The sequence below is a fragment of the Podarcis bocagei genome, assembly GCF_964188305.1.
Source record: "Podarcis bocagei genome assembly, chromosome: 7".
In the NCBI taxonomy this organism is placed as follows: Eukaryota; Metazoa; Chordata; class Lepidosauria; order Squamata; family Lacertidae; genus Podarcis; species Podarcis bocagei.
In genome coordinates, this window is record NC_138132.1 from 69,217,946 (window position 1) to 69,243,721 (window position 25,776).

General features: G+C 42.4%; 1 protein-coding gene and 1 long non-coding RNA gene across 3 annotated transcripts in view; both read right to left on the minus strand.

The window, feature by feature from the left end:
* Positions 1-539: 539 nt before the first annotated feature.
* On the minus strand, positions 540-15,654 carry LOC308591062 (arylacetamide deacetylase-like 4). 2 transcript variants are annotated; one of them, XM_081201619.1, is made up of 4 exons: positions 15,532-15,654; positions 7,142-7,358; positions 6,024-6,087; positions 540-4,471 (listed from the first exon to the last, which is right to left on the minus strand). In XM_081201619.1, the coding sequence occupies exons 1-4, from the start codon at positions 15,649-15,651 to the stop codon at positions 3,691-3,693; spliced, it is 1,182 nt and encodes a 393-aa protein (XP_081057745.1). In that variant the 5' UTR covers positions 15,652-15,654; the 3' UTR covers positions 540-3,690. The 2 variants fall into 2 exon arrangements, with proteins under 2 accessions (XP_081057745.1, XP_081057744.1); XM_081201618.1 differs by having other exon boundaries at positions 15,375-15,630.
* Positions 540-25,776, minus strand: part of LOC308591200 — a 34,321-nt gene continuing 9,084 nt past the window's right edge. The window contains exon 2 of the long non-coding RNA XR_014010053.1: positions 540-1,763. This is a non-coding gene — a long non-coding RNA (uncharacterized lncRNA). The remainder of the gene's footprint in view (positions 1,764-25,776) is intronic.

A 25,776-nucleotide genomic window follows, 5' to 3' on the forward strand; every position in this document is an offset into this window, starting at 1 on the left:
AATTTATTGGTTGATAACAGTAAGGATATGTATAATTTTATAACATGCAGAGAATAATATGTGTTGAGAAATCAGAGAGAGGACCTGAGGGAAGTCTCGGGGGGGGGGAATAATGAATATGATATGTTTTGATAATTTGTTATGTTGAAATTATTAATAAAAACATTTTTTTTAAAAAGAAAACCTGTAGTTAAAAATATACATTATCCAAAGAAGAAAATAACATTTGAAAATGCATGCCGGCTTAATCCATTTGAGTAATTGTGATGGGTCTAGTTTGAGTGGGACTGAGTTGGATATGGCCCATTTTGCGTTATTGTAACCCACTTTGGGATTATTTTACAATCATGGAGTCGGAAGGGACCACCAAGGTCATCTAGTCCAACCTCCTGTAATGCTGAAATCTTCTGCCCAGCGTGGGGCTCGATTCCGTGACCCTGACACAAAGTCTCATGCCCTACTGACTGAGCTATCCCAGACGAAAAGTGGGAAACAAACAAACAAACAAATAAATAAATAAAACCAAGCAAGATAAAAGGTCAGTTTAAAGAATTATGAAGTGTTTATGGATATACAAGCAAATTAGTCCATTCATTTGCTGCATTTGTTGCAGCAGTTAAGAACCCACAGTTCCCACAAAGTAGCAATCTTACTCATCCTATTAATCACTGGTTTTAATTGCATTTCCCAATGCTAGTCCCACATATGTTTCCCAAACAATGGTGCAACTAATTTAATTTGCAAACAAATCAGGCGTTTGTTTCTTCACACTGTTGTCTGAAAGTAGAAAGGTTCACAGAATTGCAGACCCTGAGAGTCATCTAGTCCAAGTCCCTGTAATGCAGGAATGAAAGGATTACATCACTGGTCCTCAGACATTTTTCTCTGGGTCGCACTTTCAGAATAAGAATTTGCTCATGCAAAACCAATTTTTTAATTGGTAAGAAATATCCTGGAAACAAAAAGAAAAATCTCCTAGCAGTATTTGATTTCGAAAAGATACAGCATCTCTCCATATTCTTCAGCTAAACTAAATTATTTTGACACTACACTATATTACAATGAAATCTTTAAATGTTTCTTTGATCGTTCTTCACCCCTATTATTCTGCCCAGACACTGAGGTCCAGCACCGAGGGCCTTCTGGTGGTTCCCTTGCTGTGAGAAGCCAAGTTACAGGGAACCAGGCAGAGGGCCTTCTCGGTAGTGGCACCCACCCTGTGGAACGCTCTCCCACAAGATGTCAAAGAGAAAAACAACTACCAGACTTTTAGAAGACATCTGAAGGCAGTCCTGATTAGGGAAGCTTTTAATGTTTAACAGACTATTGTATTTAAATATTTTGTTGGAAGCTGCCCAGAGTGGCTGGGGAAACCCAGCCAGATGGGCGGGGTATAAATAATAAATTATTGTTGTTATTATTATTCCTGCCACACTTGCCATCCTCTCTTGCCACACCAGTGTGGTATACCACACACTTTGAGAACTACTGGATTATACATTAGCGTTTGCAGGTAGGCTCTGATGCTCAAGGCAGGCTTAGGACTGATGGATGAATAGCTTATCCCATGCTACCTTAAAGATTCCCTGTATGAACCTGCCCAGGTGATCACCTTTTTTTAGTCCAGTCAACATCAGAGGCACAGTGGGTGGTGACACAAAGGAAAGCTTTTTCTGAGGCCACTCCTGTGTTGCAGAATCCCCTCCCCGAAACGCTCTTAGACCAGTTTGCTCATTGTTATTCTTCTGCTGGCAGGCTTAGACCTCCTTGTTCCAAGAAGCCTTTGGAAACTAAGGAGCAGACAATGCTAACTGCCAGGCTGCTGTCAGGGCAAGTTATAATTTGATTGCTGGTTCTAAATGTGTTCTTTATGTACATTATTTTAATTATTGCTTATAACTAGCTTGTTTTTATTGCTTTGTATTTTATAATGTTTCTCATATGTTGGAAGCTTCCTTGAATCCCAGTTTGGGAGAAAGGCAGATAGGAATATGTTAAAGAAATAAATCGGTGGCATAACTAAGGGGATTTTAGCCAGGAATTTTGCCCGGAGTGAAGCCTTCAGAAGGCGCCATAGCTGCTTTCAGCCTCCCAACTATCTTACTGTCTGGGCTCCTCTTCTGCCCTGTCCTCCCTTCCCAGGCACCCTCCCCTGCGACTCCTATTCACCCCCAAATATCCTGTTGGATATTTTGTTGCTTAAATTATGTTGGAAACCAATAAAAATTGTGTGTGTTTGTGTGTATTCAAATATCATATTACCTACTTTTTATGCCCTTCAAGAACAAACTTGTTGAGCTGTGTGTGTGTGTGTGTGTGTACATGTGCATGCAATCACACATGGGATGGTGCTGATCTGAGTTTTTGACCTGGGTGAAAGAAATCCTTGTTTTGTCCCTGAATAAATAATGCATTGTTTGGTTTATATTATGTTAGCTCAGAGTAGGCAAGATGGTAGACAAATTTGTCTAGCCGGGTTCCACCATAACCAGCAACCTCTCCATCGATGCTTAGCTGGACAAGCATATTGGCAAGGCAATTATGGCACCTCTCCAAAAGGGTATGGGGGAATATGATACTAACATCCAATATCAAGATGAAGGTCTACCAAGCTAATAATAATAATAATAATAATAATAATAATAATAATAATAATAATTTATTAACCCGCCCATATGGCTGAGTTTCCCCAGCCACTCTGAGCAGCTCCCAACCGAGTGTTAAAAACATTAAAGCATTAAATATTAAAAACTTCCCTAAACGGGGCTGCCTTCAGATGTCTTTTAAAAACAGGATAGCTGCTTATTTCCTTCACATCTGATGGGAGGGCGTTCCACAGGGTGGGTGCCACTACCGAGAAGGCCCTCTGCCTGGTTCCCTGTAACCTCACTTCTCACAATGAGGGAACTGCCAGAAGTCCCTCGGTGCTGGATCTCAGTGTCCAGGCTGAATGATGGGAGTGGAGACGCTCCTTCACGTATACAAGACCGCTTGTGTGTTGAGCATGCTGCTTTATGGAAGTGAGTCAAGCAATGCCACAACACCTTCCACATGCACTGTCTCAGGAGGATTTGGGGTATCACATGGCAGGACAGTCCCAAACAAAGTTGTGAAGGTTGGCAACATCAACCCAGCCATGTGATAATCCCTTGCAGACAACCACAGTGCCTGGAGACAGACAGTCAGGTTGTGTCCATAGCAGTGACCAGAGGATGAATGTTCCCTGGGAGGAGCTCAGAGAGAAGAAACACCATGGTGTATCTACAGCAGCACAACCGGATGCCTCCATCTGCCCCAGATGGAACAAAACATGTCTCTCCTGCATCGGTCCCTACAGCCACAGCAGGCACTGCGACCTTCCAACAGTTTGACCTCACAATCAAAGGCACACTCTTCCATTGTCTCCCGAGACAGATGTATGCCAACAATTTGGTTTCTATTATGATAGCCCTACTCGGAGTAGACACACTGAAATTGGTGAGCATGACTAACTTAGGTACATTCATCTCAATAGGTCTACTCTGTGTTGGATTTAATGGGATGCAACCATTTGTAGTACACCATTTGTTTAGGGGGGGGTTGGTGAGTGGCAGGGGGCCTTAGCCAACACCATTTCTTTAGAGATGTAATGTGGGCTCAACATTTCAGGAGAGGGTGGGACAAGACAATTTGTTTCCTTGTCCCTTTGCCTTATAAAGATTTGACAAATTCCACTACACTTTCCGCAATCTGATCTGCCGTCGGAAATGACAGCTTCCCATAGCCGAAACAAGTGACCACCGCATGAAAGCCATTTGCAAGATGGACCCATTTTACAGACACACCATTGTCCTCTAACCGCTTCTTGTACAGAAGCCCGTCATCCCTAAGCACATCAAACTCACAGGTCAAAATGTATGTCTGTGGAAGCTTGCAGATGACAGCATCTTCAGCAAAAAGTGGTGAAAATGTCAACTCCAATAGTTGTTTCATTTCTTCATACACCTTAGGTTTAAATTTACATATTTTGGGGTCTTGCGGTTTGTAGCCCCTGACTTTGAATTCTTCAGGAATGAGGTCTCCATTTACCCATTTCTGGTACTTCAGTCTGATATGCTCAGGAACATGGCAGCCTTCCAGGATGTCATTCACAAGGGAAGTATTCTTATTCAGGTAAAGGCATACAAAATGGCCTACCATCTGCCTGAACAAGATAGGCACCTGGCTGTTCTGCTGATAGGAAGGCAGGTTGAAGTCCATTCCCTGCAGTGCTGGATAAATCAACACCTGGGCACGAACCTTGGGGAGATCTTTTCTGTCCACCAGCAACTGGCAAAGCCAGGCGGCAAAATTGGCCCCACAGCTGTCCCCCCCAACAATAATACGGGAGGAGTCCACATGATAATCAGCAACATTCCTCATGAAGTAGACAAGGGCCCTGAGACATTCTACATACTGGTTTGGGTAAGCGTTCTCTGGACCAAGCCCATACCTGGAGAGAAGAAAAAGGGGTGTCATTGCTTCTTATCATATGTGCAGAAGAATTATTATCCTGTTTTCAATTGGTGGTAAAGGTAAAGGGACCCCTGACCATTAGGTCCAGTTGTGGCCGACTCTGGGGTTGCGGTGCTCATCTCGCTTTATTGGCCGAGGGAGCCGGCGTACAGCTTCCGGGTCATGTGGCCAGCATGACTAAGCCACTTCTGGCGAACCAGAGCACGGAAATGCCATTTACCTTCCCGCCGGAGTGGTACCTATTTATCTACTTGCACTTTGATGTGCTTTTGAACTGCTAGGTTGGCAGGAGCAGGGACCGAGCAACGGGAGCTCACCCTGTTGTGGGGATTCGAACCACTGACCTTCTGATCGGCAAGTCTTAGGCTCTGTGGTTTAACCCACAGTGCCACCTGCATGCCTTTCAATTGGTGGTAGAGGTACTGAACTTAGAACTAGGGGCTGATCCTCCAAGAGCAGTGCAGCCATGGGCATGGAGGTGATCTTGAGTACTCAGAAACATTTGGTCTCTCTTTTAAATAAACATCCTGGTTCAGAAAACATACCATGAACCCAGTAAAGGGGGGGGAGGTAAAGTACCCCTGAATGGTTAAGTCCAATCAAAGGCAACTGTGGGGTGCGACGCTCATCTCTGCTTTCAGGCTGAGGGAGCTGGCGTTTGTCCACAGACAGCCTTTGGGGTAATGTGTCCCGCATGACTAAACTGCTTCTGGTGGAACGGAACACTGTGATGGAAACCAGAGGGCACGGAAATGCCCTTTACTTTCCCGCCACAGCGGTACTTATTTATTTACTTTCACTGGTGTGCTTTTGAACTGCTAGGTTGGCAGGAACTGGGATAGAGCAATAGGAGCTCACTCTGCCAAGGGGATTCAAACTGCCGACCTTCCAATCGGCAAGCCCAAGAGGCTCAGTGGTTTGGACCACAGCACCACCCGCATCCCTAGTAAGGTCTGGCGAAGGCACACATGTTCCATTTTTAAGCTATGAAATAGCAAACCTTGGTGTGAGGAGGGAGATGCAGAAGGCTAGAGAGCGAGTTTGATGGTCACAGCTGGCTCTTACAAGGTAAGAGGTAAAACATGGAGAAAGGTTTTTCTCCCTCTCTTGTGACGCTAGAACTCGTAGACATTCAATGAAACTGAATGTTGGAAGGGCTTTTCACGCAGTGCATAGTTAATCTACGGAGGCAGTGATGGCCACCATCTTGGATGGCTGATCGGCCACCTCACCAGAGTCAACCTACACATGAGGCTGGGTGAGATGGCTGCCTCAGGCGGCAACCCTGAAGGGGCAGCAAACCCATTCCTGCATGCAGCTTTGCCGCTGGTCTCCCTTGTCTCTAGGGGGACTAGCAACAGATGCCTCTGGAACGCTTCCCCTATTGCTGAGGAGAGCAGGGGAGACTCCTTTAGCAGCTTGCATTCCCATTGCAGGTGCAGCAATGGGTGTTTCGCCACAAGTGCTGCAATGCCTTGGGTTTTAAGAGCGTAATCAGGGAGCAATGGCAAGATGGAAATGGCACTTACCTAACAGCTACAACCACCACTCCACATTCCTTGGCAATATGCCGCAATAATCTCTCGTAGCCCTCTAAAAGTGAGACAGTTGCAATACATACAAGGTCAGTCAAACCAACTATAGCCCCTTAAAGAGTTTTCAGAGAGATGCCCAGGTGATCTCCTAAAGTGAGGGGTAGGGGGGTCTTTTATTCTCAGCCCAGGTCCTAGATTCCCTCTTAGGAAACTTTCTAGGAGGCAGCCCTGTTTAGGGAACTTTTTAATGACTCATGTTTTAATGTATGTTTAATCTTTGTTGGAAGCTGCCCAGAGTGGCTGGGTAATTATTATTAGAGGGCACAGGCTAAGGGTGGTGGGGAGGGCCTGATGCAAACATCCAACAACCAGACAAACAAACAAATTAGGTGGAGCAATGGACAAAGATCTTACATTTGTACTGCTGTAGGCTAACACTGACTGGAATGTAGCCTACAGACTTAGAGGTCCGTGCAGATAGTCAAGCAGAAAGCTTCATCACAGTTCAGGACACTTAGGATCATGGAACTGTGCAGCTGGAAGGGACCATGAGTGTCATCTAGTCCAACTCACTGCCCAACATGGGACGTGAACCTGTGACCTTGAGCTTAAGAGTCTCATGCTCTACTGAGTGAGCTATCCCCGTATATTTGAGGAGAGCATGGAGCAGAGCAAGGGAAAGATGTGGCCTAAGGAGAATGGGTGTGGGTTAGGGATAGGCAGTCGATAAGTAATATGCTTCTACAAAAGCAGGGCAGACAAGCAGAATATGCAGGGTGTGAATGAATCATAGAATCATGGAGCGGGAAGGGATCCCAGGGATCAACTAGTTCAACCCCCTGCAAAGCTGGAATCACAGCTAAAGAATCCCTGACAGATGGCCATCTAACCTCTGTTTAAAAACCTCCAGTGGAGAGAAAGAAAGAGTTGGACCTTAAGGGTAGGTCACAACTTTTTCAGCACACCTCTGCAGCCCCCCCCCAACTGAAAAAACTAAATCACCCAAAAATGTAGCACAGCACTGATGGGGTTTCATTTTCGTTTTGACCTAAAAAGAACACTCTGTAATTTTGTTTGCTCAGTTGGCATATAAAGAAGCCTTTTTTTCTTACCAGGACTTCCAAAGACACCAGACCCTCCATGAATATAAACAAAAGCTTTCCTTTTCCCAGTAGTTGTTTTCTTAGGCTGATAAACCCTGACCGGCACCTCGTCAAACTGCTGGTTCTGAATTAGAAGGGATGCATCTGGGGAGAGTGAGGTTCCATTTGCTATAAGTCTCCAAAGATCCAAAACAGAGAACAGTCCCAGTTTCTTCCCAATTGCTCCCTGTTTGCAAAAAGAAAAAGAAAGAAAAAGATGTGAACTATTTGTTTGAGAAGGTCAGATGACTATAGAGTTGCAATAAATGGAACCGCCGCTGCTGCAACATCTACATGGAAAGTTGGGAGAGACTCTGGAAGGAAGACATCAAAATTACAGCATGTTATGATTTAACATGCAGGTGGCGCTGTGGGTTAAACCACAGAGCCTAGGAATTGCCGATCAGAAGGCCGGCGGTTCGAATCCCCGCGACAGGGTGAGCTCCCGTTGCTCAATCCCTGCTCCTGCCAACCTAGCAGTTCGAAAGCACGTCAAAGTGCAAGTAGATAAATAGGTACTGCTCTGGCAGGAAGGTAAATGGTGTTTCCATGCGCTCCTCTGGTTCACCAGAAGCGGCTTAGTCATTCTGGCCACATGACCCAGAAGCTGTATGCCGGCTCCCTCGGCCAATAAAGCAAGATGAGCGCCACAACCCGAGAGTCAGCTATGACTGGACCCAATGGTCAGGGGTCCCTTTACCTTTACCCTTCTATGATTTTAAAGAAAATTGCATGAAAATGCTTTCCAGGTGGCATCTAATGCCTGTTAAGCTTGCCAAAATGTTCAGATCTAAGACAAATGCTTGCTGGAAATGCAGGGAGGCTGAAGGCACATGGATCCACATGTGGTGGAACTGTAAAAAGATCAGACAATTTTGGGAAATGATTTATTTTTTTTATAATGCATTTTTATTGAAGTTATACACAAAAAACAAATATATATGAAAATACAGAGAAAAAATTACAAAGAAAAAAAAGAGAAGAAAAAAAAACCACACATCCGAAAAAAGAAAGACACACAATCTGAACTTCCCTCCATCCTTTTGATAAGTATCAAATATCTCCTTCCATTACGTATTTGATTTTCAATGTATAGTCTTAAATTCACTCGCTGGTCGTATTGTTCTAACCCCGTCAATTCACTTTAAGCATTTATTCCAATATATTTCCAAAATTTACTCCAATTTTTCAGAAATTTCTGTTCATCCTGATCTCTTATTTTACCTGTTAGTTTGTCAAGCTCAGCATAGTTTACCATTCTAATCTGCCAGTCCTTTATGTTGGGGATGGTTTCCACTTTCCAATATTGTGCCAACATAATTCTCGCTGCTGTGGTGGCGTAGAGGAATATCGTCCTATCTTCCTTTTTAATTTCTTTATCCATCATTCCCAACAGGAAGGCTTCAGGCCTCTTGGGAAAGGTATACTTAAATATTTTTTTAAGTTCATTATAAATTAATTCCCAAAAGCCTTTCACCTTTTTACATGTCCACCATAAATGATATAGGTCACCCTCCACCTCGCCACATTTCCAGCATCTCTTATCCTTTAATCTATACATTTTGGCCAATTTCACAGGGGTGTGGTACCATCTATATAGCATCTTCCAGATATTTTCTCTCAATGCCATACATGCTGTGAACTTTATGTTACAATTCCAAACTTCTATCCACCTTTCAAAATCAATGTTATAACCAAAGTCAATTGCCCATTTAATCATTGCCTCCTTCACCTCCTCATCTTTTGTGTACCACTCTAGTAATATATCATAAATTCTGGACAGGGTTTTATTTTTGCCTTCTATTACTTCTATACTAAATTTTGATTTTTTATCATCAAAACCCGCCTTCCTCTTATCCTCTTTTAACAAATCATTCACCTGGTGGTATTGCAGCCAACCAGTGAATAAATTTTTTATTTCTTCATAAGGTCTGAGTTTGGGCCCTTGGTCAGTTTTTCTTAACATTTCTTCATAGGTGGCGTTTATCTCCTCCATATTTATTTTCTTAATCGTTAAGGCCTCTATTGGTGAAATCCACCATGGGGTCTTTCTTTCGAGGAGGTTTTTGTTCCTTTCCCATGCTTGATATAATGGTCCCCTAAAAATATGATCTAAGAAACTCTTGTGAACTTTCACTTTCCCATACCAAAGGTACGAATGCCATCCGTACCAATTATTAAAGCCTTCCAGGTCCAGTAGCTCTCTATTCTCCAGTTTTATCCAATCTTTTACCCAATATATACAAGCCGCTTCATAGTATAAACTTAGGTCCGGGAGAGAAAAACCCCCTCTTTCTTTTTTGTCTATCAAAATTTTCATTTTTATCCGTGGCCTTTTCCCCTGCCAAATATACTTTGCCAAGGCTCTCTGCCACTCTTTACATTGTTTTAGGCCTTTAAGTATGGGGATGGTTTGGAATAAAAATAACATTCTAGGCAGAATGTTCATTTTAACAACAGCTATCCTCCCCAAAAAGGAGAGTTTCATCCTCCCCCAAATTTCCATGTCTTTCTTTATACTCCTCCAGGTGGCATCGTAATTATCCTTGTATAAATTTATGTTCTTAGCTGTAACCCAGATCCCAAGATATTCACTTTCTTAGCTACCACAATTTTGGTCTTTCTTTCTAGATCTATCACTTCTTCCTTTGTTAAATTTTTAACTAACATTTTGGTTTTGTTTTTATTTACCTTAAGTCCTGCCACGGCTCCAAATTCGTCAATTTTTTGTAAAGCTTCTTTTACGCTGTTTTTTGGGTCTTCTAAGGTTAGTACAATGTCATCTGCGAAGGCCTTGATTTTGTATTCCCTCTTTCCTACCCTGACTCCTGTGACTTCTGTTGCCCCCCTCAGTCTCTCGTTTAGTATTTCTAATACTGTTATAAACAATAGAGGGGACAGGGGGCAGCCTTGTCTAGTTCCTTTATATATACTAAAATATTCTGTTGTGGTGTTGTTTATTACCAATTTTGCCTTCTGTTCCTTATATATAGCTTCTATGCCTTTTCTAAATTTCTCTCCCATTCCCATCATTTCCAAACTTTTCTTCAAGAAATCCCACGAGATGTTATCAAACGCTTTCTCAGCATCTATGAATACCAAGGCCGCTTGTCTATCTATACTCATATCCAAATATTCAATAATGTCTATCAAGTTCCTTACATTGTCCCTTAGTTGTCTCCCTGGGAGGAAGCCCGTTTGATCTTTATGTATTCTGTTGTTCAAAACCTTTTTTAGTCTTTCTGCCATTATATCTGCAAATAGCTTGTAATCATTATTTAGTAGTGAAATTGGCCTATAGTTATTCACTTCCAAAGTATCTGCCTCTTTTTTGGGAATCAAAGTAATATATGCTTCCTTCCAGGTATTCGGGATCCTTCCTTCCTTTAATATATTATTCATCACTTCGCCTAACACTGGGGATATTTGGTTACTTAGTGTTTTATAATATTTGGCTGAGAGCCCATCTGGGCCTGGCACTTTCCCGTTTTTCATCTTTTTAATCGCCTTCTTTATCTCTTCTTGGGTAATTTCCTGGTCTAATATCTCTTTTTCTTCTTTTGGGATTTGTTTTAAATGATGTTCTTGCAAAAACTGCTCTATTTCTTGTTTTGTTTCCTTTCCTCTTTTATATAAGTCCTTATAATATTTTTGAAATATCTTCCTTATTTCTTTTGGCTCTTCCACAATCCTTTCTCCTTCCCTTATCTTACTAATCGTATTTTGTTTTCTTCTTTCTCTTATTTGCCACGCCAAATATTTGCCTATCTTGTTTGCGGATTCAAATGTCCTCTGGTTCATCATTTTAATTTTCCATTCTACCTCTTGATCAATTATTGTAGAAAGTTTAGCTTGTAATATCTTTATATTCTGTTTTGCGATCTCCTCACTGGGGTTGATGGTTAATTTTTTTTCATTTTCCATAATCTGTGTTAGGATCTGTTCCTTCTTTAACTCTTTTTCTTTTCTTACTTGGCTGTTTTTCTGTATTAAAAAGCCCCTCATAACTGCCTTTCCTGCGTCCCACACCGTCTCTATAGCAGTTTCCCCGTTTAGATTCCATTTAAAGTAATCTTCTATTGTCTCTATTGCCTTATTTACAATCTTCTGATCATTAAATAGAAATTCATTCATTCTCCATCTAGTTGTTTTAATATCCTTGCCTTTCAGCTCACTGTAAACCGCATTATGATCGGATATAATTCTTGGGAGAATTTCTGATTTAATTAAATTCTGGGTTAATTCCTTCGAGATCCAAATGCTATCTATTCGCCCCCAGCTCTGATTTGGGTTTGAGAAAAAAGTGTATTGTTTTGTAGTGGGGTTTTTGAGTCTCCATGCATCAATTAATCCCAGATTATTTACCATGTCAAAAAAAGATCGCGGTAATTTACCTTCCTTCTTTTCTTGTTTTTTTGTTAGCTTATCTAAATTTGGAGACACCACCCCATTAAAGTCACCCATTAAAATCATTTTTTGATCCATCCATTCCATCAATTTATCTCTTAATTCAGAATAGAAAGCAGATTTTTTATCGTTTGGAGCATATATTCCAATTATTTTTTCTCCCTGAAACACCATCTGAACAATGATTACTCTCCCTTGATCATCTTTATATAATAGTTGTGGCTCATATTTTTCCTTAATATATAGTACCACCCCTCTTTTCTTCACTCTATCTGATGTCACAAAGTCTGCTCCCAGTCTCTTATTACATAATAGTCTCTTATGCTTATTTATTATATGCGTCTCTTGGAGGCATATTAAGTCATAATTCTTTTTCAATAATACATGTGTAATCTGGTTCCTTTTGTTTTTATTGTTCAGTCCATTCACATTCCAGTTTAGTATTTTTAACGTCATCTGTTCTGTAATATAAGTTAACTTATCAAACCTATGCGCAATCTACTGTTCTTTGTCTCCTTTCTCTAGTTCTTCTCCTTCTCCTTTTGAGCTCTCCTCTCTTTCTTCTTCTTCACTCCCCCCATTTTCTTCCCCCTGCTGGTTCCCCACCTCCTCCTCTCCCATCATTTTCCCCAGATCCTTCTCATATCTCCTTGCGAATTTTTGTAGTTCTGAGATGGTAGACAGTTTGAACTTTTTTTCTTTGAAATAGAATGAAATGCCTTCCGGAAACTCCCATCTGTACAGGATCCCATTTTTCTTCAATTGATTTGTTAATTTTTTATATGGGTCCCTCCTTCGAAGAAATCTCGAAGGAATCTCTTTATAAATAATAATTGGGTTTCCTCCAATATATAACCTTTTAACATAATTCTGTTTCAAAATTTCATTTCTTATCTCCAATGAATTAAACATGGCTATTACATCTCCTGGCAATTTTTTCCCTCTGGCTTTTGCCGATTTTATTCTTATTCGGAATATGTTTACCAGACCATGGTTTATCTCTTCTTCTTTTCTATCTAACCATATTGCCAGCTCTTTCACCACTTTAGCTCGGATATTCTCATTTAAGTCCTCTGCTATTCCTCTAAATTTTAAGTTAGATTGATTCTGGCGCATCTGTGTCATAGCCATGTTGTCCAACAACTCTTCCTGTGTTGCTCCTATCTCTTTAACTTCTAGTCTAATCCTGTCCATCTCTTTCTTACTGTCTTTCGCGTCCTTTTGCACCCTCTTCACTGAATCCTCCAAACCCTTAGTTCTTACCGAGAGATCCTTAACCTTTCCTGTCAATTCTCCCACCACTTCCCCCAGTTTCTTATCTAGGGTATCTTGAACCTCTATCAATTTTCTCTCAATATACTGTTCATTATTTTTAAATTCCTTTCTTATTTCGGCCATCAAGCTATCGTAATCTCTGATTTCTCTTGCCTCCTTCCCCTCTTCTTGTCTTGAAGGCCTCCTTTCCGCTGGTGTTGCCACCCCCTTCTTAGAGCCGTTCGGCATTTGTATATTTGAGTTTAAGTCTTCCTAATATACTATAGGGGTAAGGTATAGAGGTAACCAGGCTAGCGTCCCTCGGATAATTGCAGCGAGGGTCCAAAATTAATTAGATTGATACAGTGCAAAAGTTAACTCTTATATAAGGTCAGGTAATAATAATACAATACAATAATAGTACTATTTTGACTGGACCTAAGTCAAAACAGGTGTTTGAGTCCTCAAAGTCTTATGATTAGATATGGTAAGCACCTGGACCACCAAAGCACGATTCAGGGGATTCTCATGGGTAGGGGTTCTGCAAGGACATATTCTTTAACTTTGCATTCCGGGGTGTATGTCTCTTTAAGTCCCAAAAAGAGACAAGAGAGTCACAGCCGTCTCTGAAGACCAAGAGCGTAATAATAGTACGATTTTGACTGAGTCTAAGTCAAGACAGATGTTTGAATCCTCAAAACCTTATAATTAAATATAGGAAGCACCTGAACCACCAAAACGTCTCCAGATTCAGATGCTTCTCATGGGTAGGGTCCTGCAAAGGCGTAGTCTTTAACTTTGCCTCCCGGAGTGTATGTCTCTTTAAATCCCAAGGAGAGACAAGAGAGTCACAGCCGTCTCTGAAGATCAAGAGCGCTCTTGGGAAATGATTTATAATGAGCTCAAGAAAATGTTCAATTGCTCCTTCCCTAAAAAACCTGAAGCCTTCCTGCTAGAAATTATGGGTAATGAAATCCCCCAAAAGTTCAGGAGAGTCTTTATGTATGTTATAGTTGCTGCTAGTATGCTAATTGCAAAAGGCTGGAAGGAAGAGATTCCATCTAAATTAGAATGGCAAAACAAAATAAGAGAGTACACTGAGCTGGTGAGATCAGAAAGGTTAAGAGATGTTACAGATGAAAAATGTATCCAAGAGTGGGATACATACAGAGTATATGTAAAAGAACACTGTCAAAAAATCAGTTGGCAGGTCTTGTTTGAGCTTTGGGGTGTAACTAGGTTAATTTTATAAAATAAATTTTATAGTAAGTCAAATAACATAGAGAAAATAAAGTTTAAGTGCGTATTTAAGGAACTTAATTTGGGAACGCAAGGGGAAGATTGGAGGTCTTGTCAAATCTACAAAGCAAATATTAGTTAAAGAATGAATAATTGTTTATTTGTATTTCTCATTTTGCCTGTAACATCTATTGCATGTTTCCATTATAAAGTTTTCAACCAATAAAGCATAAAAAAGAGTTGCAATAAATGGAAAACTGAAACAAGCAGAATCCTGTTTGTGTTTTGCCATCAACTTGCACTCCCTTTCATTTCCATTATACAAATCAAATTTGGGGAGCCAGTGGCAGGATTTCAACTCAGATCAGTTGCAGCCAGCATGGCTGAAGGTTGCAGATGATAGGGGTTGTACTAAACAGGTAAGGTGACAGGTAAGGACACAAGAAGACTAGCTCGCTGGTTCATCCGGTCCTCTGTCTTGTACTGGAGAGTTGTAGTGGGACCACAATACGTGGTCAGAGGGAGAAGAGGGAGCAGAAGAGGTTGGGAGCTGAAGAGGTAACAGGGTTTGGTGAGCAGGAAGAGTCCAGAAGCAGAGGTAGAAGCAAAGGCTACAAGGGAGGGAGGCCAAGCAGGCTGCTGAAGAAGACAGCGAGTCTTCTCCTCCTGCTGCAATCAGCTTCCTTCTCTCCTGGTTTCCCAGGACCAGAAGAGGTATGAAGGGAGCAGAGCAGAGACAGATAAGGCAATGGAGTCTCAGATTGCTTGAGAAGGACCTGGGTGGGGGAAGAGACTTAGGGATCTGTGGGAAGGCAGGGACCTTCAGTCCTCACAACAGCTTCATTGGGGCAAGAACTTCCCCTCTTTGGGGAAGAGTTGCTGTGCTCACTTGGCCTCCTGAGCTTCTTTGAATAAAGAGGATTAACTTCACTGACACTAAGAATGAGCAAATGAGCTAAAAAAATATGCATGAAGTTTTTTGAAAACATTTCTAAAAAGAACAAGCAAACATGCACCAGAAACTGAGGCAAAAGTAGAGTGAAGTTAAGATTGGAAAGGTGAGGGAAAAAAATTGACAGTTCCTCCCATTCCAGTTCAGACCAAGAGTACATCTAGTTCAACCCTACCCTGCTAATGTTCTCAAATAGTTAATAGGCACTGCTAGACTTTCCCTGACCCTGGAGGCTGTAATACCATTCCGCAATAGGCTTAGGAGTGCAGGAATGTTTTGCCCAACATGGGGCTTGAACCTATAACTCTGAGATTAAGAGCTTCTGAGTACTCAGAATTAAGGAACACTTACCAGAGGGAACAAGGAGATGAATATAATATGACAAAGACGGAGCTTTAATGGCTGGTCAATTCCAGGAGGCAAGACAGCTTGGGCAAAGTGGGTGACAGTGGAGACCAGAAACAAGGCTGGATAGATGCAAACTGTAACAAGAGCAGATGCTACGAACCTGCCAAAGGACATCCTTCCACTTTGCTGTGGACAAAGCAAATGCTGTGGTTATGGCAGCTCCTCCTGCCGTGTCAACCAGTTGTTTCTTTATGTAGGCGATGAAAGAGCTCCGACACATATTTGTCATAGGGCAAAAGGTCTGGTGGACAAATTAGAATAGACAGTATCAGCCTGGCTCCACCTCTGCCCATGATGCAAAACACCCATATGACAACAAAGAGTTACTCATCAATAAATCAAAGGAGGTTGCAATGGGGAGCAAGTTAGATAGGAAAAATGGACTTCATTTCTAAGGAAATTAATATCCCAACTTTATTATTTATTAAATTTGCACTCATATGTTTATATAGAGAAATAGACAGAGTTATGAAGAGGGCAGGGATGGGGAACCTGTGGCCCTCCAGATGTTTTTGGACTACAACTCCCATCGCTCTTGGCCATGCTGGCTGGGGCTCATGGGAGCTGAAGTCCAAAATCATCTGCAGGGACACAGATATTGCTCATCCCTGCTTAGTCTAGAAGAGTGTTTCCCAGACTTGGGTCTCCAGCTTTTTTGGGGATACAATTCCATCATCCTTAGTCACTGGTCTTGCTAGCTAGGGATGATGGAAGTTGTAGTCCAAAAACAGCTGGAGACCCAGGTTTGGGAAACACAGGTCTAGAAAGTGTGTGTCTCTCTGTATTTATACATGGACATCACCATTAGTGTGCAGGTTGCTTTATAGAAGACAAGAGAACAGATCCTTCTCATGAGGTCATTTCAGCATAATAGGTTGCAGCCAACATTAGTCCTATTCAGAGTAGACCTAGTGAAGTCAAGTGAGATCTAAGGAGGAATTAGTAGGATCCCAACCTAAAATGGGCACTGTCGTGCTGTTTAGATCCATTCCAATCCAGCCTGGCCATAGAACTGAATTGGCCTTGGTCACCCTGATGCAGAGAGCGGGACTACTGGAGTGCAACCTTGCTCCTGCTTCTTACTCTCTCATCAGCATTCAATATCATCGACCATGGTATCTTGCCTACGCAGGATGCACCCACCTGAAGGAGCAGGTTCACAGTTTGGGGTGCTTCTGCATCCAGCTCTGTCACTGGAAGCTCAGGTAGTCTCCGTGGCTAGAAGTGCCTTTGACCAAGTGTGGATGGTTTGACAGCTTCAGCCATTCCTGGACCTGTAAAGCCTTGCCACAGGAGTTCACACACTGGTTACAAAAGGACCGGATTCCTGCATGCCCTGAACCCCAGCGTACCTGGCAACCAGTCCCACTGATGTACACAGTCCCAAGAGCAAATGCTAGTGAGTGGTCCAGCAGTCTAGCAGGTCCAGGTTCAATACAGCCAGCCACGTCAGGCCAGGTACCCGCCTCTGCAGCCAATCCAGGATCAGGGAACCTGGAGTTCAGTCCCCCAAAGCACAGTCCCATAGAATTTTTAGGCCTGAGAAAGAGGACGTCTCTGGGAAAATCTGGACGTATGGCAACCCCACACCACTTTGGGGGTGACATAATACCCAGTCTGCAATTGTTTGTTTGTTTTTTAATATTTTTTATTACATTTTCAGGTACAAAAAACAGAAAAGAAGAAAGAAAAAAAGAACTCCAACATTTCAAAACATTTTTTCATAACCGACCGGACTTCCCCACATCTCCCTCACCCTGCATTCTTTACAATAAAGATATCAGCAAATTATTACCTTGTTTCCAACATTCTTTTGTACTTTTCGAATATTATATTTTGGGTTTTTAATACTTATTATCAATTTACTTATACCTTAAATTGAATATAATATTACTTTAAACTTTAATCCTTTCATACTCATAACCTAGGTTCCTATATCTCTAAATCCTGGTTGCGGAAGCTAGATTTTCCAAATCATGCAGATTCTTAAGATTCATATAGCTTATAATATTTTTGTAAATAGTCCTTAAATTTTTTCCAGTTCTCCTCCGTTGTCTCCTCTCCCAAGTCTCGGATTCTGCCAGTCATTTCGGCCAATTCAATGTAGTCCATCAATTGCATCTGCCATTCTTCCAGTGTGGGCAAATCTTGTGTCTTCCAGTGCTTTGCGATGAGTATTCTTGCTGCTGTTGTTGCATACATAAAAAACGTTCTGTCCTTCTTTAACACTTTCTGGCCGACAATGCCCAAGAGGAAGGCCTCTGGTTTCTTAGGGAAGGTATACTTAAATACCTTTTTTAGCTCATTATAGATCATTTCCCAGAAGGCCTTCACCCTCGGACAGGTCCACCAGAGGTGAAAGAATGTCCCTTCAGCCTCTTTACATTTCCAACATTTGTTATCAGACAGGTGATATATTTTTGCAAGCTTGACTGGGGTCATGTACCACCTATATATCATTTTCATAATGTTCTCCTTTAAGGCATTACATGCCGTAAACTTCATTCCGGTGGTCCATAACCTTTCCCAGTCCTCAAACATAATGTTATACCCAATATCCTGCGCCCATTTTATCATGGCTGATTTAACTGTCTCATCCTGGGTATTCCATTTAAGCAGCAAGTTGTACATTCTCGAAAGTACCTTAGTCTTTGGTTCAAGCAATTCTGTCTCTAACTTAGATTTCTCCACCTGGAATCCAATTTTTTTGTCCATTTTAAAAACCTCTTGAATTTGAGCATAATGTAACCAATCTCACACCTTATTCTTTAATTTGTCCAGGCTCTGCAACCTCCAATTGTCTCCAATTTTTTCTATTATTTCCCAATATTTCGGCCAACCGGCTTCCATATTGGGTTTTTTCCGGGCCTTAGCCTCCATTGGTGATAACCATCTCGGGGTCTTGTTTTCTAATAAGTCTTTATATTTTGTCCAGACAATAAATATTGCTTTTCTGACAATATGGTTTTTAAACATTTTATGAGTCTTTACCTTGTCGTACCACAGATATGCATGCCATCCTAGAGAGTTATTAAACCCTTCCAGATCTAGGACATCAGTGTTCTCTAAAAGTATCCAATCCTTCATCCAACAGAAGGCTGCTGCTTCATTATATATCCTTAAGTCCGGCAGGGCAAATCCCCCTCTTTCTTTTGCATCTGTTAGAATTTTAAACTTAATCCTGGGCTTTTTGCCCTCCCAGACATACTTAGAAATATCCTTCTGCCATTTTCCAAAACATTCCACTCTGTCCACAATCTGTAGGGTTTGAAACAAAAACAACATCTTTGGCAATACATTCATTTTTATAGCTGCAATTCTACCCAACAAGGAAAGTTTCAATCCTGACCAAATTTCTAAATCCTTTTTAACTTCTGACCAACATTTTTCATAGTTATCTTTAAATAAATTCAAATTTTTGGAAGACAAATTGACCCCTAGGTATTTCACTTTTTTAACCACGTTTAACTCTGTCTCTTTCTGAAACCCATCTGTTTCTAAAGGTGTCAGATTTTTTCCCAAAACCTTGGTTTTTTGTTTGTTCAACTTAAATCCTGCCACCCGACCAAACTCATGAATCAGTTCTAAAACTCTTTTTGTACTAGATTCTGGCTCCTGTAATGTTAAAACCAAATCACCCCCCACACCACTTTGGGGGTGACATAATACCCAGTCTGCAATTGTTGAGTGTCGCAGCACCTGCACTTTGGAACTCCCTGTCTATTGAGATTATAGGTGCCTTCACTGTACTATTTCAGTTGCCTTCTTCTTTAGACAAGCCTGCCTAGATGCTTAGGAAGTTGAGGTAATTTTAATCTGTTTTAGTATATTAACTATTGTATTTAAACCACGGCATTGTTTTAAAATATTAGGTACCCCCCTCCACGCCTTGATTTTCTTCTTTTATCTTTTTGCAAACTGCTTTGAGGTTGGTGTGTGTGTTTAAAACACAACAATACAAGCATTTTCTGAAAGAAACGATAAATAAATACTGCCTGTGTGGCAGTGTTCGTTGTTTACAACAAGAAAGTAATAATAGTAGACCTGTGCTAGTGAGCTAATGGATTCTCCATAGAATGTAGGACAAGTCAGATCAAAGGAGCATTTCTGTAGTATTAGAGCAGTTGGCTTATTTCTCCTAACTACAACCTGCTTCTGGATGTGGAATGACCAGGTGATGAGTCCTGTCCACCCACCACATAATTACCATGACAAAGAGCAGGCTCTGTTGGTGGAATGTTCCTTGGCTCAACAGTGCCAGGAATGGAGCCCATCTGATATAGCTACAGCATAATGTTTGATAGAGCTGGCTGTAAACATTCAGAAACATCTGGATGTTGGAAAATACTGTCTGGATTAAAAGATTTCCTTCTTCATGCTGTGCTTAGTTATGTCAGTTTGCATGTCTTAATACAGAAAGTATTGATCTGATGTGTAGAGATCTTTCCTATTCTAATTAATTCAAGAGGGTTCTAGAAGCCTCTGGAAGCTTCTCTGTGTGAAAGAAGCAGGCAGAAGGTTTGTGATGTTTGGTTTATTCCTTCAGAGAAGCTGAGTACAGCTGGCTTAAACTGGTTCCCTTATCTCTTTCTGTCAAGGTCATGCTGACTATAAAAGGAAGGCCAGAAGGAGCCTGGGTTTCACTTTCTCATTCTATCTCTTTTCCTTCTGGTGTGGCATTCTGTACATAGTATGCTTAGTGTTAGGGTTTAGACTTATTATAAGTTATTGTAAGTTTAAGTTAAGTCTGCTGCAACTGGATTTCTTATGGACAGTGCCAATCCTGAATGTATTGGATTTGTGACCATTATGCTCATTTGCCTTCAGTGGGAGTAAAGCTCTCCTGGATGAAATGCAATTGCCTCTGGTCTATAGTTTGGGAATCCTTTAACATGGTTAGGTTGTTATTCTGCTAACTATACATTGGAATCTACTCTGGATCAATATTGAGTAGAATTCCACAAGAAGTTAAATCATGGAACTCGCTCCCTCAGGAGGCAGGGATAGCTGTAAAAGAGAATTAGGCAAATCCATGGAGGAGAAGACTAACAACCACTACTAGCCACATTGGCTGTGCTTTGCCTCCATAGCTGGCGTCAGCAATGGCCTGAATGCTAGCTGCTGGAAGCCACAAGAAGGGAGACTGCTTTTGGACTACAATTTCCATCATCCTTGACCACTGGTGCTGCTAGCTAGGGAGGGTGGGAGTTGTAGTCCAACAACAGCTGAAGACCCAAGTCTGGGAAACTGTGGTGTACCTGAAGATGCTGGGGATCGAACCTGGGACCTTCTATATACAAAGCAGATGTTCTGCAACTGTACTACTGCCCTCCTCCTGAACGGTACATGTGAAGACTAATATCATGCTCCCATTAGATGACAAGAAGTCCTAGATTGCAAAACACACCAAGCCATGTCATTATCAGGCCAAACAGTCTTAGAAAGGTGTTGTATTTGCATATGTGCCTATCAGTTCTTAATCAATGAGGCCATGCGTAAACCAAGCCAAGGATGAACTACAGTCCTATGAACATGTCCTCTCTCAAAAGCCACAATGAGTTCAAGCGTGTTCTACAAACCAGTGAGTGTCTTTAAGTCAGGGGTCAGAAACCTGTGGCTCTCCAGATAATAATAATAATAATAATAATAATAATAATAATAATAATAATAATAATAATAATAATAATATCTTTATTGTCATTGCCCCCTTCGGGGACAACGAAATTTCTTGACTGCTCCATAAAAACACTAATTAAACAATACAGTATAATACAGCAAGGGAGATTAGATGACTTTCAAAGTCCGGGCTTCCCATTCAGGGCCAAGATCGCTCTGGAGAAGAAGCTGTTCTTAAGACGGCTCGTTCTTGTCTTCATCGTCCTGTATCTCCGTCCCGACGGCAGGAGCTCGAAGAGACAGTGACCAGGATGCGATGGATCTTTTACTATGTCCAGTGCCTTCCTATGGCACCTTGTGGCATAAATCTGCTCTAAGGTGGAGAGTGGGCAGCCAACAATGCTCTCTGCTGCCTTAACAACCCTGCACAACCCCATCCTGTCCTGGGTAGTACATCTTCCGTACCACACACATAAGCCATAGGTGAGCACGCTCTCAATGGCACAGTGATAGAAGGCAAGCAGCAGTTTCTGCGGAAGATGGTTTTTCCTTAGTATTCTCAAAAAGTACAGTCTCTGCTGCGCCTTCTTCACAAGCCCCCTTGTGTTGACACTCCAGGACAGATCCTCTTGTAATTCAATGCCCAAAAATCTGAACATTGTTACCCTCTCCACACAGACCCCATCAATCAAAAGTGGCTGGACGTTGCTCTTCTGTCTCCTGAAGTCCACCACAAGCTCCTTTGTCTTCCTTGTATTTATGAGCAAGTTGTTAGCTCTGCACCACTCTGTCAGCCGCTCTGTCAGATGTCTGACTTGCAAGTCTCATCATCCCCAGCCAGCCTGGTCAATGAGTAGGGACGATGAGAGTTGGAATCCAACCACATTTAGAAGGCTACAGGCTGCCTATTGCTGTTTAGACACATTGCATTCTTAGGGTTCATCTACTCAGAGTAGCCCCCTTGAAATTAATGATTTCAATGGGTCTACACTGAGTAGGACACACCCTTTAATGAGTATTTGTTCTGGTGCCTTTCCAAGATCATTTCAGTTTCAGCCAAAGTTGTGCTTTAAAAAACAAAACAAAGTCTGGCAACCAAGCCTTGTGAAGAATGATTGAGGGAGTTGGGTATGTTTAGTCTGGAGAAGGGAAGACAGAGGTTTTCTTCAAATATCTGAAGGGCTGCCACATGGAAGATGGAGAAGGCTTGTTTTCTGCTGCTGCACAGCTTAGGACCTGAAACAATGGACTCAAAGGACAAAACAGGAGATTCTGTCTAATATTAGGAAGAACTTTCTGATGGTAAGAGCTTTTAACAGATTCCCTCGGAAGGTGATGGGATCTCCTTCCTTGGAGGTTTTCTTAAGCAGAAGTTGGATGGCCTCCTGTCAGGGATGCATAGTTGAGATCCCAGCATTGCCAGGGGGTGGACTAGATGGTCCTTTAGGGTCCCTTCCAACTTTTCATACCTCACAGTACTGTTGTGGGAATGAAAATGGGAAGGGTAAGAACCTTGGAAGAAAAGTACCGTATTTTTCGCTCTATAAGACACACTCAAAAACTAAGGGGAAATGTTTGTGCATCTTATGGAGCGAATGTGTGGTCCCTGGAGCTAAATTGCCAGAGTGCGGCATGCTCCTGAGCTGCTCTTTGGGGCTGGCGGGGGAAACCCGGGCTTCCCCCTCGAGCCCTGGGAGCAGCGGGCAGGCTGTGCGCAGATGTCCTGCACTCCTGAGCAGCTCTGGGGTAGCCCGCAAAGCCTCTGCAGGGCAGTGGGATGAAGGCTCCCCACTGCCCTGCGAAGGCTTTGTGGGCTACCCCAGAAGCCAGAACAGCTAGAGGGAGTGCTGCGCAGTGCTCCCTCTAGTTGTTCTACCTTCTGCCTTAGCGGCGTGAAGCCTCCACAGGGCTGTGGGGAGCCTTCATCCTGCTACCCTGCGGAGGCTTTGTGCGGCTATCACTGGCTTTTGTGGGAGGTGGGGGAAGGGACAGAGCATGCGGCTCTTGTGGGAGGTGGGGGGGGGAGCCAGGAGGCTTGCTTTCGCTGAAGCCAGGAGGGCAAGAGGGGTGGGTGTGCACCGATCCCGCTTGCTCTCCTGGCTTCAGGGATAGCCCCGCAAAGCCTCCTGAGCAGAGAGGGAGGCGCGCTCCCTCTTCACTCATGAGGCTTTGTGTTGCTTTCTTATTTCTTGTTATCCTCCCCTAAAAACTAGGTGTGTCTTATGGTCCGGTGCGTCTAATAGAGCGAAAAATACGGTAGGCTATAAATCAATAAAACAAGATGTGTCATCACAGCTTCCCCACGTATATGTTTCATAGTTAATTACTGTTTCCGTACCTATGCTTAATGACCATGGTCACATCTGATACTTTAATCACAAGTTGAAAGCCATAAGGAACAACTCTTGCAAAACCCAGTTGAATTACACAGAGTTTGCACACGTGAGGCTTCTGGTAAATAGAACTTCCTGATATCATTGCACTCAGGAACTTCCTGGCGCTGCTTTCCCTCCCATAAATAATCTCTTGGCTGTAAACTCTGATAATGAATGATACCTTGATTTTAACAAGCTGATTCTAAGTTGCTGGAAGGAGGTGTAAAAGGTGACATACGACCATCTTAGGGACTCCACTCAGAATTTGTGTAGGGTTTACTCCTTAGTCTTTTCTTCTCCCAAAGATTTCCTGAAAGGCAGCTTAGGTTTAGTCCCAGAGTTTTCCTTCTACTAGATGGGTTAGCGTCCTAGATTGATGTGCCCCACCTGCCTCTCACTTCCTTCAACAGCACATGCAGAAGCCAGCTCCTTGACCGCTGGGCCCAGTATTGGTATTGTTTACTCAATCCGCTGGAGCCTGTCTTCTCATGCAGGTGAAGTCCCTAATTCACCGAGGGTTTGGTTTAGCTGGCCTGTCACCTAGTTTAGCTGGCCTGTCTAAGGTGTTTATAAAAATTAATGGGCATGGCTAACATGTGGTCATTATAGAAATTTCCCTGGGCATCATTGTGGCTTGGTTGCAGAGTTGGGATATTAGCCCTGGGCAAAGGAGAATAATACTTCCTCCACTGTTGTAAACTAGCAAGTGTGACCTAGGCATAAGGAATCTTCACTATCAGAGTATCTATCCAGAACCTCCCAATCCCAGATCTGAATCTTATTCATTCTTCCACCAGCACTCTTATGCTTTGACCTGACACGTACAAGACCTAATCAGTATAATACAGAACAGATAATCCTAGTTCACCCTGATGACCTCAGCGGTTAGTAGCGATCAAAACTTTGTACCCTTCTCAAAGGCAGATCGTTCTGAAATACAACAAAACAACACCACCACAAACTGGCTTATAAGTATAAAACCAAATTTACTAGAATAATAGCTAGACTAGAGATAGACTTATAACCATTCAAACAACAAACATCCTAAGGTGCCATGTGCAAGACAAAGCCTGGAGATACTGTAAACATGGAGTGGATAAATGTACAACTCTATCTTAACAAGTTACATGTGCAGTAAACGTTATACAGACTGGATAAATGAGCCGTTCAACAAGTAGCGTAAGTCCAGTCACAGAACGGCAACCCCGTGCCGCCACAACGGCAAGGGTAGCACACTGGAGAATATGAAAAAGTTTTTCAAAGCTGTTTTTCAAAGATTGAACTGGATGAGATGTTTTTCAATGGGTCTTGAGTTGGAAACACAAAGCCGTGTGCATGGATCAATCACGGGAAGGCAAATCAAAGCCACCACCCTGGTGAGAATAACCCAAGTGGGCAAAAGGAGACCTGTTCTCCGGATATATTACAGGTTTCGCTACACGCTTCATCAGTCTGCATGATACAAAATAGCACTCCAATTACAATGTTCTGAAAGGCATTGTTCAGGCACTCTGTTGTTATCCATCAGCAGCGTATTAGGTTGATCAACAATTACCCTAGAGAACATAAGGGGATAAGAATGCAACCTTTTCCTGTCCCCTTTCTTCCATATCTCCTCCCCAACACCTTATGGTCAAGTTAGAAAAATAGCAGGAGTGTATGCGGGCATCGGGTCATTCATTGTTGAGCACTTTGCTGATATTTTCATAGAATCATAGACATAGAGTTGAAAGGAACCTCAAGGGTCAACCCCCTGCAATGCAGGAATACTGCCCACAGCTGTCCCTGGGTGGGCTCAAACCACCAAACCTCTAGCTAACCATCAGACGCACTGACCCATTGCACCTATTTGCTTTTCCTTAGTCCCCGGTCCCCTCCTCTCTAAACCCCATGAGATCTTTTACTGTGGGAGTCATAGCCACGGTAAAGGCTTGTAATATTGCAGGGTGCCCCCTGACCTCGGCTGACCAGCACTCTGAGCTTTACAATGTATTGGAATGCATTGACCTTATAAGGAGTTATGCCCCCCCCCTCTGGGCAGTGTAACCCTATATCGTTTGTGGGTGGGTTAAAGCCTTGACCGGATGTAGGTAACGTGAGACATTGGAATGCAGCCATGCGGCTGGAGAGGAACAAAGAGTAATAAAAGGACTGGAGGGAGAGGAGAAGTCTGAAATGAGCTGTCCTCCGTCTATGGAAATATTGCTGGCTTCTGTGTCTTTATTTTATGCTTAAAAAGCACCATTTGTAACAGTGGGCTCCGACAAGTGGTGCCCCGTGTGAGGCTAACTTAAAAGAAGAGGCAGCTTAAAGAAAAGAGGCAAAACTTAAAGCAAACAGTCTGAGGCAGACTA

What these genes read in the sequence shown, in the direction of transcription:
- LOC308591062 (XM_081201618.1), bottom strand. Translation starts at nt 15,545, where the DNA reads ATGTCCTTTGGCAGGTTCGTAGCATCTGCTCTTGTTACAGTTTGCATC. An exon ending in TCATCTCCTTGTTCCCTCTG is followed by an intron (nt 7,359 to 15,374) that starts GTAAGTGTTCCT and finishes TTTTGCAAACAG; the next exon opens with GGAGCAATTGGGAAGAAACT. An exon ending in TGGTGTCTTTGGAAGTCCTG is followed by an intron (nt 6,088 to 7,141) that starts GTAAGAAAAAAA and finishes TCTCACTTTTAG; the next exon opens with AGGGCTACGAGAGATTATTG.